Source organism: Aquarana catesbeiana, linkage group LG01 (genome assembly GCF_042186555.1).
Source record: "Aquarana catesbeiana isolate 2022-GZ linkage group LG01, ASM4218655v1, whole genome shotgun sequence".
Classification (NCBI taxonomy): Eukaryota; Metazoa; Chordata; class Amphibia; order Anura; family Ranidae; genus Aquarana; species Aquarana catesbeiana.
Window position 1 is genome coordinate 857,451,025 of NC_133324.1, and position 18,129 is coordinate 857,469,153.

Consider the following 18,129-nt stretch of genomic DNA (forward strand, 5'->3'; position numbering starts at 1 on the left):
TGAAATAGGCCTTTTGTGTACATAGAAAAAGTCGTAGATCTTTGCGTTCAGCTCAAAAAAAAAATTGAGCACATCCGTCACTGAATAAGTATTAACTGGTCAAGGGGGACCAAAAGACACTGTCACTTTAAACTTTTGCCCTGTATGCCTTCTAGCTTACAATAGTAATACTACCAAGTAAAATTACATCACCCTTGAAGAAAATCTATCAGAAAAAAAACTGATGTCGTATATAAAGTGTACGCACCTACAGTAAAGGTAGTCACAAGTCTCCAAGCCCTTCCACCTTGCCCAAACACTGGGGTGTTCTGATGAGCAAAGTTCTGCACTTCTTGGTGCTAATTTCCCTTCCTGCCTGCTGGACATTCCTATTGGCCAGTAAGGCAGCCATCATAGTAATGAGCATAGGAGGGAGAGGCAGAAGTTAACAGAAAATTTCAACACACCCAAAAAAAGAAAAGGAGCTTTGCCTTTTATAATAAAGGGATGGTGAACCCGCGCAGTGGAAGTAAGGGCTTGTTTGGTGAAGTTTGGAACTGCTGCCTCCCAACAAGCAGTCACCCTAAATGGGGACAGCTGAGATATATTGAGAATAATAGAAGGGTTTGGCGCTGTTCCTATTAGTTTCCTACCTTCATATAGGTTACTAGATACAAAAAAATATATATATATAGATTCCTAAGTGCACCGTGCACCCCCCCTCCCCCCCCCCCCCCTCCCTCTTTAATAGTAATTACCACATATTTAGTACGTATCCAATGTTTATGTATCACTTATGATTGTACAATATTGTAGCAGAATATTTAATTGATATATGCACGGTGTACAATATTGTAGCAGAATATTTAATTGATATATGCACGGTGTACTTAGGAATTAATTTGTATTTAATATTTATTTGACATATGCACGGTGCACTTAGGAATCTATATATATATATTTTTTTGTATCTAGTAACCTATATGAAGGTAGGAAACTAATAGGAACAGCGCCAAACCCTTCTATTATTCTCAATATATCTCAGCTGTCCCCATTTAGGGTGACTGCTTGTTGGGAGGCAGCAGTTCCAAACTTCACCAAACAAGCCCTTACTTCCACTGCGCGGGTTCACCATCCCTTTACTAGTCACTGTTTAATTTAAAACTAAACAGAAACCTGCAGCAATGGATATCTTTAGATACCTAAACAACAGAAACATTAACCTCACCGAAGTCTTTAATCAAGAACAAGTAGCCATCCGGCAGGACATAGACAGTCTATTTAAACATCTGAAACACAATATCGAAAAACAAATAAGAGTTTGGTGGGATATAGCAACTATTGAGATGTACATTACAGAGAAAATCACCCCAAGACGTTTGAGGTGGGATATCTCACCCAACGATGCAGTCAATGACAAAGGATTGATGGAAGATTGGTATAGATTCTTCAATGATAGTGAAAATGCACTGCTTGGGAAAATAGTAATGCGAAGACGACATAAACTAAAGAACATAGAAACAGAAATACTACAAATAAGAGATCAACTCGCACCCTTCTTGGAATCTAGAGAATATAAAGAAAAAGAGAATAAGCTACAAGAAGCCATGACTAAATATGACAAAGAAATACAGCTGAAGAAACAAAAAAAGTTTAGAAGAGATGTGCTGGACTACAAAAACCAGCAGGTATATAAATGGCAAATAGATGAGAATTACATGGAAGATAACCACAATATCTCTATGATAGATGAATCAAGGGAAAGTTCAGTAATAGAAGATACTACACCATGGCAAGAGACAAGACCCGCAGAAATTAGGACACCAAGAATAAGACCAGAAGAGCTATCAAATTTGAGAATGAGAAGAGAGGGATCTAGCCCGGAACGTAGGGACTACAGGGATCAAGCCAGAGATGAAAATAGATCACAACAATGGAATAACCCCTCAAGTATATTGAGAACACCAAGATACAACAACAGGTACTCCCCTCTGAGGAACGAACAACACTACACCCCCTATGAAGAACCATCACATAGACGGGGTTTTTTTCCCAGGGAATACAGAGGGAGACCCCCAGTCTTCAGAGACAGACGGTCTCCCTACAGGGATACATACGGGCCTCAAGGCAGACAAAGGGGAGGACAACCCTTCAGGTTCCCTACCAGGAACCGAAACAACGGAGACCCTCGACGGAGCTGGAATATGAGGACCACCAGGAACACATATATGGGCCCGAGGAACAGAATGCAAGAAGAAACCCAACGGGAAGAAAGAACAGAGCATACATACAGACCACAGAGATGGGAAAGAGGAGAAGAGCACGCGGTAAGAGAGGAGGAATCAAGAAGAAAAAGAAGAAGAGAATATTAGGTACAGGAATTTTTAACCTAAGCGAAGCCAATTTTAATGAGGAAGAATTGAGAGTGTTGGATTTAGGCTTAAAATATGCCCCTGATAAGAATCTTGACCCCTTCGAAGTATACATAGACCTCCAAAAATTCGTAAGAAAACTTAACATAAAAAAATTTTACCTAATGAAAGGAAATAATAACAGGAACGTGCGAACAGATGATGACCCCCCTCTATTCCAACATTCAGGACTAAGAAACAATTCAACCTTCAACCCGAATGTCCAACAAAATGAGAGCCTGATGACTTTCAAAAAATGGTCGAACAAGATCTTAGGAAAATGAAACCGAAGAAAATAAAAACAAACATATGGAATACTATTAAAGAAATAGAGGGGAAGAAAAATATAGTCATCCGACCGGCCGATAAGGGAGGGGGCCTGGTCATTTTAAACAAAAAAGACTATGAGTCAGAAATGAAGAAGCTGTTGGAGGTACCCAACACATACAAGAAACTGAGGGGCAACCCAAGAACAGAATATAAGAAAAAATTGAAGACCTATGTCAAAAAAGGAGAAGAAATGGGGATTCTAACAAAAAAAGGATCCAAATATCTAACCCCTGAAATAGCCAAAACTCCAATTATATATTACGTACCAAAGATCCACAAAGACCAAAAGAACCCACCTGGTAGACCGATAATCAGTGGCATTGATTCACTGTTCTCCCGGTTGGGAGCATACCTGGACGGCTACTTACAGCCCCTAGTTAAAAAAGGTAGATCGTTTCTGAGAGACAGTAAACAGCTAATTGGGGAACTAAACAACTTTAAAATAAATGATAACGACATACTAGTAACCGTTGATATAAATTCTCTGTACACCAACATCGTACAGAAGGATGGTATTAGTGGTGTGGAATGGGCTTTACACACACTAACGGATCTAAGGGTAACACAAATCAATTATATCTTGGAGGGGCTAAAATTGGCCATGAGCCATAATTACTTTTGGCACAAGGGCGACTTCTACTCCCAAATAAAAGGAGTAGCCATGGGGGCTAAGTATGCCCCCAGTGTAGCCAATCTACTACTCAATAAATGGGAGGAGGAACAAATTTACAGTACGGAAAGAAGAAATCTGAAATTATATAGGAGGTACATTGACGACATTGTCATGGTGTGGGGGGGGCACGATAGAAGAATTACAGAATTTCTTCAACGAGATCAATGGCAATGCTTATGGTCTGACCTTTTCAGGAAATTGGAATAAAGAAACTGTGGATTACCTGGACCTACAAATATATAAAGAGAAGGGACAGTTGAAAACAAGAACATATTTCAAAATTACGGACAGAAATGGGTACATCCCAACTAGCAGTTGCCACCACCCCCGATGGCTAGGAAATATACCTAAGGGTCAGTTCATGCGGTTATATAGGAACTGCTACAACAAACACGATTATGAGAAACAAACGGACACTCTAATAAACAAGTTCGTGGAAAAGGGATACAAAAGAAAGGACCTGGTGGCAATGAAACACACAGTCGGGAAAATGGACAGAAACAAAATGTTAGATGAAACAGGAACACAACATAGAAGAACAAAAAATGAAAAAACGGAAGTAGCTTTTCTAACGGGGTACAATAGACAATACAAACATGTGGAGACTATAATTAAAAAACATTGGCCCATTTTACAATCTGATAGGACCCTTAACTCTATATTGCCTAGGAAACCGGTTTTCATCTACAAAAAAGCACCAACTCTGAGGAACAAATTGGTACACAATGCAATAGATCCACCTAGGGAGATAAAAATAGGAAAAGGCTTAAAAGGGTTTTTCAAATGTGCCAAATGTTTACCTTGCAGAACCAGCAAAAGAACCAGCAAGAAAACAACGAAATTTAGATCCACTGCCATCGAAAAAGAGTTCAATATTCGAGAGCTCATCACCTGCCACAGTACCCACGTTACTTACGTGTTAGAGTGCCCATGTCGGAAGCAATATGTAGGAAGGACAACGAGAGAGCTACATGTCAGGGTCAGAGAACACATTAAAAACATCAAGAAAGGTTTTAACAAACACAGCGTCTCCAGGCATTTCAGAGATTACCACAATAGAGACCCGGCGCAGATGACCTTTTACGCAATAGACAAAATTAAGGGCCACTGGAGAGGCGAAAATAAAAAAACTAAGGTCTCACAAAACGAAACCAAGTGGATATTCTTATTAGATACCCTGCAGCCTATGGGCATGAACATTGACCTCGACCTTAACTGCTTCCTAACCAATTATTAGTATTAACATCAATATGGGAGACATAGAGCACCTACACTTTAGATTCACAAATATTTTGACACTTAACTACCCTTTCCCTATCCTTATAAACGAGCAGAAAGTACTAAAACAGGATATAAACATGAAAAGTAATCAACAGGTCCAGTATACCCTCCAGTACATATATATACACACGCACGAATAGTATAATACAGATCTCATAATACCCCTCCTCCTTCCTTTTTCATTCCTCCTTCCTTGTTCTTAAAAATACACTTGAAATATTTTATCTATTTTAATTACATATAGATTTGGAATACTATTTTATACCAATATATATATTTTTTATATATTTTTTACATATACCTTTTTTTATATAGTCCACTTATGGGACATAGATCCAGAGTGGTAACGCTAACTAAAAAAAAAAAAAATCTAAGATACCTTTCTCACGTACGCACTACAGAAATAATTACTCTCAGATAGTAAATAAATGAGGATATATAATGTATAAATGGGATATTCTAAAAGTCAATATATACAATAAGCCCCCTTAAAAATAAAAATAAAAATATGTTTCCCCTCTCTCCAGATACATAAAAATGTCACATAATATATGAATTTAATACTGAAAGTTTTAAAATTGTTTATGTTTTATTTATTTAATTAATCATTTTCCAATTTATTTTAATTTAAGAATGACATGTATTTAGTAAGCTCTCATTCCGTTTAGTATTCCTCATGATCCTTTATGTGTTCCTCATGAATTTTAATTTTGATTTTTAATTTTTATTTTTATTGATTTTTTATGTATTCCTCATGTTTTTCCATGTATGCCTTACGGGTTTAAATTATTTTAAGTTGGATTTAGCATAAATATTCTGATTTTTAGCGTCATATAAAGCAAGCCGATTAATGTGTAATAACCTTTTATAATGTGCGAGTGATTTAACATCATATACCTGCATTTGACATTAATAGGGAGAACTGTTTACGGTCTCCATTGTCCACAAAAACACAGGCAAAATGGCCGCCGGATTATGCAGCATAGACATACAGAGACAGGTGACTTGAACTACTGTCTGCAAAAATCTCAGGCAAAATGGCCACCACTAGCCCCTTAGAAACATTGCTATCTACACAGGAAGTCGGACTTCGGTCTGCAAAATATAAACAAAATGGCCGCGGACGAACTTCCGGTCCGCGAAATCACAGGGAAAATGGATGCCAATTGAAAATTCAACAAGGGGACACCGCACACTATATAAGGATGGGAAGACACAACACAGGTCACGCTCCCGTAGACGTCCTAACGACGAAACGCGTAGGGCGTGGCCTAATCTGTGCTTCCCAAACATCACCTCCTGTACCAGCGCTGAAGGACATTTGTGACGGTTTTGACGTTTTTTACCATTTCGCTTGATTTTTACTGTAAAAGTGTGAGTACCCTTCTATTTTGTGTAATAAAACCTTTTAAAAGCAATTTTACGCTATGGGCACTCCCTCTCTCTTTACATATGATATACCACGATCCTGAACCCGCCAGCGATCGCTGTACAGTGGCGCAAAAACTGTAACTGCCTACTACCCCCGCAGGGGTGAAGTGATCTGGTGAGTGGCTGCACTTTCAGAGCAAGGAGATATTATAAGTGAAGGATTATTACCACAGCACAAGAAATTGCACAAGAGACATACTAAAGAATTTGACAACAAGCGCATCACATATAAGGATTTTTTGAAATTCACGAGCACGTTTGCACTTTATCTTGTTATTGCTAATTTTTCCTTAGGAGCAGATCTCCTATACCCCCCCCTCCCCACTTTCACTCCCCTTTCCACTCCCCTCTCCCCCCCCCCTCCCTCTTTAATAGTAATTACCACATATTTAGTACGTATCCAATGTTTATGTATCACTTATGATTGTACAATATTGTAGCAGAATATTTAATTGATATATGCACGGTGTACAATATTGTAGCAGAATATTTAATTGATATATGCACGGTGTACTTAGGAATTAATTTGTATTTAATATTTATTTGACATATGCACGGTGCACTTAGGAATCTATGTATATATATATTTTTTTGTATCTAGTAACCTATATGAAGGTAGGAAACTAATAGGAACAGCGCCAAACCCTTCTATTATTCTCAATTTGCCTTTTATAATGGCTATTTGGATGGAACGGAAGTGGATTTTGCTGTAAGGGTAGTGTCCTGTAAGTTGCTGCAGGTATGTGTTGACAGCTTTTGGTGCCCAAAATGTTTGTTGGCAGCTTATACTAACAGAAACACTTTAAATTGTATCTACAAAGTGTAGGATACCAAATTTTCACAGCAACCTATGTGAACCTTTCCTGCGTTAGTATTAATTTTTAGTTTTTTCTATAAACTGTAGGAACCACGGTATAGTCATGACTTTTTGGATTTTATAGTTCAGGATTTACTATTTTTATTTAAATACTTTCATACAATAATACATTATGAAAATTTTAAAGTTTAGAAATTGTTTTATTATAGGATTTGTGTGGATTAATGTTTTCTTTTTTTTTTTTGTGAAATATTGTCTTCCAGGTGCCAGCTTGGGTCAGCATTGATCACAACACAAACAATCTCTCCCCGTCAGCCAACCAGACACCTGCTACCATAGCTTTTCTAAAGATATAACAGTTTTCAACAAGAATAAAAATTGAGAAGGTCCCTGAACAGCTGGCTCTGGTAACTCTCCACCTTCTTATAGATTGCAGCCACCTGGACATGTGCTGACCTAAGACTGTTTGAAAAAGAAAGACACTGTAGAGTTTTAGGTTACACTACAAGTAAAAATAGCCTAGGTTTCTGGCACCTGGAGGTTCCTCAACCAACGTCATTAGGAATAGTGATTTATTTCACAAAGCTCATTCAGACAAGCTTGGCGCTGTCGATGTTAAACATTCCGCAGTTTCCTACGTCAATACAAACAATGGAGCTTGTAGTATTTCTGTATGAGTGATGATAACCATGTGCTAATAATTTCTATAAAGAAGATAACGTTGCTTTGATATAGTAATGCAATTATGGAAAGGATTTCAAATGTAATTTCCAATTAAAAATTTCTCCTTTGCTAAAATTCGATGTGCAATTTTATAAATTTTTATAAATTAATTATACTGTTTAAGTTATAAAATGTTTTATGCTATACAATACAATTTTATTTATCTGGCTCTTCTTCAGTATCCGAGGGCCTTGGAACCGGAGAAATGCTTAAAGGGCCAATATACCCAAGTAATAGTTTTCATTTAAAGATTGAGCCTGTTGGACTAATGCTAGCCATACACCTGTTGAAAAATCTGTTCGGGCGAGAAACACATTAACCTTTCAATATATCGTTAGTTCGGCAGAAGTTCTCCAAACTTTTCCTTTAATCTTTTGATATAGTGTACCTGCCATTAATTCCAGCTCTGGTCCTATCCACCTGGGAGTTATGGGTGTATCCAACCACTTTATATATTATCCACTTGCCCTCTTGAAGATTTACCCCCCTTCATGAACATGCCATTTTTTGCTTTTTGGTACTGCATTACTTTAACTGACAATTGCACAGTTATGCAATGCTTTAGGCTAATGAAATTTATTTTAAAAAATGTTCCCACAAATAGAGCTTTCTTTTGGTGGTATTTGATCACCTCTGGGTTGATTTTTGGGGGTTTTTTTGCACTAGAAAACAAATACAAAAAAGAAAAATTTGAAAAAAAAACTATATTTTTTACTTTCTGCTATAAAACATATCCAATAAAAAATGGAAACAATCAAATTTCTTCATCAATTTAGGCCAATATGTATTCTGCTACATATTTTTGGTAAAAAAAAAGCCAATGAGCGTACAGTATCTCACAAAAGTGAGTACACCCCTCACATTTTAGTAAATATTTTATTATATCTTTTCATGTGACAATGAAGAAAAATCACTTCTACAATATAAAGTAGTGAGTCTACAGCTTGTATAACAGTGTAAATTTGCTGTCCCCTCAAAATAACTCAACACACAGCCATTTATTTCTAAACCCCTGGCAACAAAAGTGAGCACACCCCTAACTGAAAATGTCCAAATTGGGCCCAATTAGCCATTTTCCCTCCCCAGTGTCATGTGGCTCGTTAGTGTTACAAGGTCTCAGGTGCGAATGGGGAGCAGGTTTGTTAAATTTGGTGTTATCGCTCTCACTCTTTCATACTTATCACTGGAAGTTCAACATGGCACCTCATGGCAAAAAACTCTCTGAGGATCTGAAAAAAATAATTGTTACTCTACATAAAGATGACCTAGGCTATAAGAAGATTGCCAAGACCTGAAACCGAGCTGCAGCATGGTGGCCAAGACCATACAGCGGTTTACCACTACAGGTTCCACTCAGAACAGGCCTCGCCATGGTCAACCAAAGACTGCATGGCTGTCGTCCCAGAAGGAAGCTTCTTCTAAAGATGATGCACAAGAAAGCCCGTAAACATTTTACTGAAGACAAGCAAACTGGATTGCATGGATTACTGGAACCATGTCCTATGGTCTGATGAGACCAAGATAACCTTATTTGGTTCAGATGGTGTCAACCATGTGTGGCGACAACCAGGTGAGGAGCACAAAGACAAGTGTGTCTTGTCTACAGTTAAGCATGGTGGTGGGAGTTTCATGGTCTGGGGATGCATGAGTGCTGCCGGCACTGGGGAGCTACAGTTCATTGAGGGAACCATGAATGCCAGCATGTACTGTGACATACTGAAGCTGAGCATGATCCCCTCCCTTCGGAGACTGGGCCGCAGGGCAGTATTCCAACATAACAACCCCAAACACACCTCCAAGACGACCACTTCCTTGCTAAAGAAGCTGAGGATAAAGGTGATGGACTGGCCAAGCATGTCTCCAGACCTAAACCCTATTGAGGATCTGTGGGGCATCCTCAAACAGAAGGTGGAGGAACGCAAGGTTTCTAACATCCACCAGCTCCGTGATGTCGTCATGGAGGAGTGGAAGAGGACTCCAGTGGCAACCTGCGAAACTCTGGTGAACTCCATGCCCAAGAGGGTTAAGGCAGTGCTGGAAAATAATGGTGGCCACACAAAATATTGACACTTTGGCCCCAATTTTGACATTTTCACTTAGGGTTGTACTCACTTTTATTGCCAACGATTTAGACATTAATGGCTGTGTGTTTAGTTATTTTCAGGGAACAGCAAATTGACACTGTTATACAAGCTGTACACTCACTACTTTACATTGTAGCAAAGTGTCATTTCTTCAGTATTGTCACATGAAAAGATATAATAAAATATTTACAAAAATGTGAGGGGTGTACTTTCTTTTGCGAGATACTGTATATTGATTGGTTTACGTGAACTTTAAGCGTCTACAAACTTTGGTATACAGTAAAACCTTGGATTGGGAGCATAATTCCTTCCGGAAACGTGTTTGTAATCCAAAGCACTGGTATGTCAAAGCAAATTTCCCCATACGAAGTAATGGAGACTCAGATGATTCATTCCACAACCATTTATTCATAAGTCCTTAAGTCTATAGTCCGTATAAGAAGATTATGTGACCTCAAGGCAACTTCGAGGCAACTTCAGGGAAAGCCTGGGTAATCTTCCTGTTTTTTTTTTTGTTTGTTTTTTTTTTTTTTTTTTTTTTTTTATTTATAATAGGAAAAGGGGCTCACATGGACCAAAATAATAATACAAGGTGATACATAACACATCACACCATCATCCAACAAAGTTGTAATACAACCACATGACTTTTTACATCGTTTTTAGAATATGTTTACATCATGTTAGATACCATTGAAGTTTTTATAGTTATAATTCTCGCTCGCTATGCGGCGGTACTGTGGTTACGTCTAGGAATCGTGTATGGTATTATCGAGTAACCCTCCATTTTAGAGGAGGGTAACTGTACCTCTAAAAGTGTGGTGTGTTGGAGTAGTGTGGTCCCATGAGCGCCATCCCTGCTTTTTCCTTTATTTTATTTTATTTTTTTCCCCCCAAGCAGCGTAGGAGTATCCCACGGCAGGGGAAAGAAGAAAGGGTGGGAAAGGGAATAAGAGGAGGGGTTGAAGGGAAGTAGGGGGGGAAGGAGGGTCCCCGCGATCATGGAGTGTTTGGAGGAGACAGATTAGGGTACTTCTATAATTTAATTTGTGATGTGGGTGTTCAACCAATTATTATAGGTTCACATAAGGCCTGACCTTCAGCTGAGTATACGAAAATGTTCCACAGCTGCCACGTTTTGCAAAACTTCTCTTGTCTGTTTTGTGCTGTGTGAATGAGGTCTTCCATCTTTTTGATTTCCTCTACTTTTTGATCCATAAATCTATGGTTGGTGGGGTTGGGGACTTCCAATGTAATGGGATATAGGCTTTAGCTGCATCTAGGAGGTGTCGGATCACAGAGTTCTTGTATGTCTTTGTGGGTATGTTTGATGCGTACAGGAGGAAGAAAGCTGGATCGTCAGTGATGTTGTGGTCTGTGAAATTCTGTACTGTCTTCCGGATTGTTTACCAGAAGTTCGTCAATCTAGGGCATGTCCAGAAAATATGTAATAACGTCCCTTTTCCTGAGTGGCAACGCCATCAGAGGTCCGATGTCGTTGGGAAGAATTTGTGTAACAATACTGGGGTTCTGTACCATCTTGATAAAATTTTGTAATTTGTCTCCTGGGTTTTGGCACAAATAGAGGATTTATGCGTGAATCTGAGGATTTGTTGTCTCCTGGATGTGTTAAATCTACAGTCTAGTTCTCTCTCCCACTTAAGTAGGCCCAGTGGCATGAAATCTGTTGGGGGTGTATTTAAGAGTTTGTAGGTTTGGGAGAGTGTATGTGGTAGTATCCCCGAGGTCGAGCATAGCTCTTCTAGAGTGGTTAGAGGTTGGTTATTGCCCGTGGGAGGTTGGATAGAGGTAAGGAAATGGCTCAGCTGTAGCGATCTCAGGAAGTCCAGGCGGAACGGGCCTGTGGGATCAGAGAGTTCTGTAGTCATTTTCCAACGCCCACCAGAACTAAAGTGGGAGCCTTGGTGTAGACCCGCCTCACCCAGGCCCCCAAAGATCGCATCCTGTATACCCGGCGTGAACAGCGGGTTTCCCAATATAGGGTATAGAGGGGAGTTTGATGAGGATATATTTCCCAGAGAAAAAAGCCGGGCACAAATTTGTGTGGTATTTCCTATCAATGGATGGCGCTTAATCTCCGCCGGTAGGGCCGAGTGGCACCACGGAGCTCTCCGTAAGGGGACTATACTTTGGTTTTGTTCTAGTTGGGTCCAAAGCCTTGTGTCTTGATGACCACACCAATCTATCAACCGCCCCAGATGCACTGCCTGATAGTAGGTACGTACATCTGGAAGTGCCACACCACCTGATTGTTTGGGGAGGACAAGTAATTTGTTTGTAAGTCGTGGTCTTTGTTTGGCCCATACAAATTCCGTGAATAATGACCGCACTTTCTTAAAATAAGCTGCAGGTATGTTTACAGGTAAAGCTTGCATACGGTAGAGGAATTTTGGGAGTATGGACATTTGTAATATGTTGCAGCTCCCCAACCAGAAATGTAGACCAGTGGTCCAATTGTTTAGCAATGTTTTGACAGACTTCAGTAATGGTGGAAAATTTAATTCATAAAGTCTTGAGAATGTTTGGGAGATTCGTGTCCCTATTTAGTTCAGGGATGTATTGGTCCATTTCAGGTTAAAGCTGGATTGGAGGTTTACAAGCTGTGATTGTGGAATTCCTACACTCATCGCCTCTGATTTAGTCAGGTTGATCTTCAGACTGGAGAGGGCACCGTATACTTCGAATTCCCGTAGCAGGTTTGGGAGGGATATTGTGGGTTTCGTGATTGAGAACATAAGGTCATCCGCGTACGCGGACACCTATTATTGAGTTTGGTTTATCACTATTCCGGAGATGTTGGGATTTAGACTGATGTGGCACAGAAAGGCTTCAAGGGATAATGCAAAGAGGAGGGGTGAGAGAGGGCACCCCTGCCTCGTCCCATTGGTGATTGGGAATAGGTCTGATAGCACTCCGTTGGCCCGAATCCTGGCTGTCGGAGTTGTGTAGGCTGCCATTATCCATCTCATCATTTTGCTGCCTATCCCCACGTGTCAAAGCGTTTCAAACATAAAGGGCCAGTTCATGTGATCGAACGCTTTTTCAGCGTCGGTGCTTATGAAGACACTTGGTGTTTTTGTAAGATTGGCCGTGTCAAACAGGTTCAGAACTTTGGTGGTGTTGTCCCGTGCTTCCCTGGTTGGGACAAATCCCACCTGGTCTAAATGTATTAAGTGTGGAAGGTGCAGTTGTAGTCTGGAGGCTATTATTTTGGTAAACAACTTGAGATCGGTATTGAGTAGGGAGATTGGACGATAACTCCCCCATTGGGTCAGGTCTTTTCCTTCTTTAGGAATGACCAATATTTGGGCTTGCAACGAGGAGCTATGGAACCTGCCTCCCTCACTAAGGCTGTTAAAAAGGCTAAATCAAGTTGTTTCCTAAGGATGGGAGTAAGGCTTTATAGTACTGAATTGTAAGGACGTCTGGACCTGGGGCCCTACCTGGTTTGGTGGTACCTATTGCCAATTGTATCTCAGGTAGTGTAATTGGTTCTTCTAGAAGGTCTCGTGTTTCAGCCAGCAGAGTGGGTATTAGGGAAGTAGTTAAGTACTCTGCTATAGTTCTGGTGTTGGGTGTGTCTAGACAAGTTGTACAGTTTCTCGTAATAAGATCTGAACTCATTGGTAATTTGTTGGGGTAGGGACACTTTTTGGCCAGCCGGGAAGTGTACATATGGTATATATGATGCTAACTTTTGAGCTCTTAGGGACTGTGCTTGTAGTCTACCACATTTATTTCCTGATTCGTACACCTTTTTTCGGGATATTTGGAGTGCCGCCTTAGCTTTAAAGTCGAGCAGTTCTGTAATCTGCGCTCGTACGGTATCAAGGTCGAATCTCAGTTGTCTGGTTTGGGTCTGTTTGTGTGCGGCCTCTAGCGTCTGTAGTTTGTCAAGTAGTGAGGTCATTTGTTCAGTTCTTAGCTTTTTAAGTCTTGCTCCATGTTTTATAAGAACGCCACGGATCACTGCCTTGTGGGCCTCCCACACCAGTCCTGCATCACCATCTGTAGTATCGTTAGTTTGGAAATAATGTGTATTTTCCATTACCACATCAGTCAGTACCTCCGGGTCTTGTAGGAGACTCTCATTAAGTCTCCATGGCTTCCTATGTCCCCTGTGATAATCAGTCAAAGCATACCGCATTGTGACTGGGGCATGGTCTGACCATGTTATGGATCCTATTGTGGTGCCCCTGACTGCCTGAAGTTGGCCGTGTGGCATTAGGAAGTAGTCTATACGGGAGTACGTGTGATGTGGACGGGAATAGAATGTATAATCCCATTCACCAGGGTAGAAGAGGCGCCAAACATCTATTAGTTGTGCAGCGTGAAGGGCTGAGTGTATTACTTTGCGCGCTCCTCGAGGGATGGAAGAAGTCCCCGTCGAGGTGTCTTCTGTGGGGAGCAGGGGGGTATTGAGATCGCCACCTATAATAAGTTGGCCTTCTGAGAAATCTTGAAGTAATTTCAAGTGTCTTTTGATAAAGGTATCTTGTTGACTGTTTGGGGCGTAGAAGTTGGCCAAGGTCACTTTCACGTCATCTATCATGCCCTTAAGAAATAAGTATCTTCCCGACGGGTCTGTTTTCATAGCGATCAGGGACCACGGGATTTTTGCTGAAATCTGAATAGACACTCCCCTTGACTTGGCCTCTGAGTACGTGGAGTGGTATACCGTCGGATTGTATCTATTTTTTAGAATAGGGAAAGCATTCTCCCTGAAGTGCGTCTCCTGCAGCAGAACAATGTCTGCTTTCAAGCGTTTCATGTCATTTTATAGCATCCGTCGCTTTTCAGGGACGTTAAGTCCTTTTGCGTTTAAAGTGACGATGTGAAGTTCGTCCATGATCGTGGGGGGTTGGGGAAAAAGAGGGGGGGGGGAAAGGAGTTGGAAGGGGGGAAAGATAGGGAGGGTGTGAGAAAGAGAGGGTAAGGTAAGGGGGAGAGTGAGGGTGTGTAGCCCTCTAAAGGGGTTTTATGAAATCTAAAGTTGTTAGCAAAATATTGCTTTTACGCTCTTCAGGAAGGCCTGAATGACGAGCGTGTGCCTAGGTGGGAGTGTGTTCAGCAAGGGTCATGGGAGGCTCCCGGGGCTACCCCGAACCCCCCCCCCCCCCCCGGCCCATCGTGTGCCTGTGGGAGAGGGCAAATATCATGCAACTGGTGCTACAGGATTTATACTTTAAATAGTGTTGGGATTTGTGGGATTTAAAAGGTCTATTGTAACAGTAATTACTATCTATAACAAACATTGCACATTAAATATGCAGGTTGGTCATACTACAAAAACAATAACAATAAGAACATCCCCCAAGTAGGTTACCGTTCCCAGTTTCACTCCTCCAGAGCTAAGTCAGTACTACTGCCAAATCACACCCCCCTAGGCAGTGACGTTGCTAGGGGGTGGCTTTTGGGGCTATAGCCCTGAATCTGGGGCCCATAGCCCCGGGTCTCTGCAGGGGTCCCCAAAGGGAGGGGAGGCTCTCTGGGGACCCTGATGCAAGGGGGAGGCTCTCTGGGGATATACACACGCGTATATTACTGTATATACATGTGTATGCCCACCCAAGCATAATGACTTTCTTTACTACGCTGCTATGGGCTCTAGCTCCAGATCTTTTGTAGACCTAGCAACGCCCCTGCCCCTAGGTATCAATCCTGTGCTAGAAGAAGAGTCCCCTCCTAACATTTTGCTGTCTGTCATATCCCCATAGATCCCACACAGTCGCATCCTAATAGGTAGCATACCACTGTGGTCGCCCACTGGTAGCAGGTGTAGGTATCAGGTGTGTTATAATCTTACCATCCCTTCGAGACGAGTGCTGACTATGCCTATGGTAGCGGACAGGTTTAGAGGTGGTGAGAAAGAGGGCTCTGGGACAAGGCAAACTATTGTAGTGCGGCATAATCTGGTATTGTCCCATGAATAGGTGTACGTTAGTTAGTTTAATCTACGCAGCACGTTGTGTATTGACAGTCCTCCTCCGAAGAAGTAAAGGAATACAAAATGTTCGGGTTGAAAGAATCCCTGAGTTGCAACGGTGTGCGGTTGCCTGATGGGTGAGGGGTTGAGTGTCTTCCCGTCACCGTCCCCGTCTTTCCGGAAGGTGCATCTTAAGGCAACTAAAAAAAAAAAGAAAACTTGAAAACAAGGCCCAGTCTGCACCCCGGGATTCCCGGGTAATTCCTCGGTTGGAAGTGTCTCAGTCTAGGGGATGGTACGGATATCTCGTCGTGAAGAACACGTGGGAGATACGAGCGAGACAACAGGGCGTTCCGCCCAGGTCAGGGCATGAAGACATCTTCCCTCCGCCAGGTCTCCTTGTTGGGGTGGCAGATTGGCAGTCCGGGAATGTAGGGTGTCAGGTGGGAGTCAATCCGTGGGGGTTTAACATTGAAAGTGACATCTAACCAGTTCCTGCAAGATAGTCTTTGATGACCAGAAAAGAAGTATACTCATGACTCACGTGACCTGTTGTTTGTTGAGGCATGGGGATGACCCCGGAGTCTCTGAGAGCGGGCAGGCTGGTTAGGTCTGCTCGTGGTTGGGCCCGAACGGCCGGTTGGTCTCGGGATTTTATTCAACCAGTTTGGCACTTGGACTAGGTCAACACCCAAAAAGGTGAAAAAGGCTGGGAGGTCTTCTGGTGTGCACAGCGTGAACGAAGCTTGACCTAAACGGAACATTACCGCCAGAGGATATCCCCATCTGTAAGTGCAGCCCTGACGTCTAGCAGCCTCCAGCACCGGTTTCAGCATAGCGCCACGTTGCAGTGTGGCTCTGGAGATATCTGGGAGTATCTGGATATGTGCTCCGTCAAATTCGATTTCTCCATGTTCCCAGGCGCTGCGTAGGATAATCTCCTTTTGGACTTATCGGTGTAGGCGGCACAGCACATCACGGGGCCTTGTGGGATCCGTGGGTTTCGGGCCCAGAGTACGGTGCACCCTATCAATTTCCAAAGTGGGTGGTGGGGTCTCCAGCAATCTGTGAACTATGGCTGTGAATGTCTCTGCAAGGTCTTCAGGCCCCGTAGCTTCTGGAATCCCCCACAGCCGCAGGTTGTTTCAGCGGCTACGGTCCTCCATTTCTTCTAAGTGAAGCTGCATCTCTTGGGCCTCCATGGTGTGGGATTCGTGCGCCCGCTCTAGAGACAACACCCGAGTTTCCAAAGCGGAGGTTAAAGTTTCTCTGGCGCTCACCCGGTCAGTGATCGTGTGCAGCTCTGTCTTTACCTCCTGTACGTCCCTGTTGTGTGCTTCCTCCACACGCTGGATAAGGGCTTCTATGTCCGCCCTCATAGGGAGGGCCTGAAGCATGGTGCGGAGGTCATCGTCCAGGCGGCTTTGACTGTGTGCAGGGCCGCCCGGCTCCGATCTCGATCGGAAAGCGGCCGGGGTCCCCGTGAGGAGGGCTGGGTCCGGGGAGACTGTAGGGACGGATGCCTGAGACATGACAGCACTTCTCCCTGTTCATGCTGCACGTGGTGCGGACACAATGGCACCCGGTGAAAGGTCCTGTCTGCCTCTGAAATACCGCTGTATACCAAGCTGAGGTGTCAGGAGTCGAGCCCCACGTGTGATCGATCTGGTCCTGTAGCATTTAGGGGTGCTCATACCGTGCCCACATGTAATAAATCTGGTCTTTTGGCCGGTATAAGTCAGGCCAGGCCGGGAGCTCCTCCAGTATACATCCTTATCCGGCCATTGCTAAGCCACGCCCCCGTGATCTTCCTGTTATGTGGGATCCAAATCACATCAATTATGATGAGGATCTGACTTGGAGGCAACTTCCATTAAAGTTTATGGGCAGAAGTCAGATAGAAGTCCACTTGAAGTAGTACAGGAAGGAACCTTTTCTAAAGTTGGAGCAACTTCAGTAGTGCTAATTAAGACAGCTCAAATTGACTAAAATGATATTTCACATGTCACATGACTTGGGGTCTCACAAGTCGCATCCCAAGTCGCAGCAGAATGAACCGAACCTAAATGTTGTATCTTCAATAAATGTAACCATATTGCTACACTTGGAGGCACTGCTCTTTTCTTCTAAACTCAGTTGTGACATGACGCTACTCGTATTGCAAGACCTTGCTCGTTTATCAAGTTAAAGTTTATAAAAAAAATGTGCTTGTCTTGTAAAATACCCTTATGCCCTGTATACACGATAGGATTTTCCGATGGAAAATGTGTGATAGGACCTTGTTGTGGGAAATTCCGAACGTGTGTGGGCTCCATCACACATTTTCCATAGGAATTTCCGTCCCACAAAGTTTGAGAGCTTGCTATAAAATTTTCCAACAACAATTTCGATCATGTGTACACAAATCCGACGCACCATGCATGCTCAGAATAAATTAAGAGACGAAAGCTATT

The 18,129-nt window shown here is 42.3% G+C and overlaps 1 protein-coding gene across 2 annotated transcripts in view; it reads left to right on the forward strand.

Moving 5' to 3' along the window:
• Positions 1-18,129, forward strand: part of SEPSECS (Sep (O-phosphoserine) tRNA:Sec (selenocysteine) tRNA synthase) — a 195,505-nt gene that overhangs the window by 152,717 nt on the left and 24,659 nt on the right. Inside the window, exon 10 of one of the 2 annotated variants that reach the window (XM_073609197.1) lies at positions 7,186-7,483. The exons of the other annotated variant lie outside the window; for it this stretch is intronic. Within the exon in view, the coding sequence (XP_073465298.1) occupies positions 7,186-7,261 (76 nt within the window). The 3' untranslated portion in view covers positions 7,262-7,483. Of the gene's footprint in view, positions 1-7,185; positions 7,484-18,129 lie in introns of those variants that run through there. 2 annotated transcript variants of the gene reach the window in all.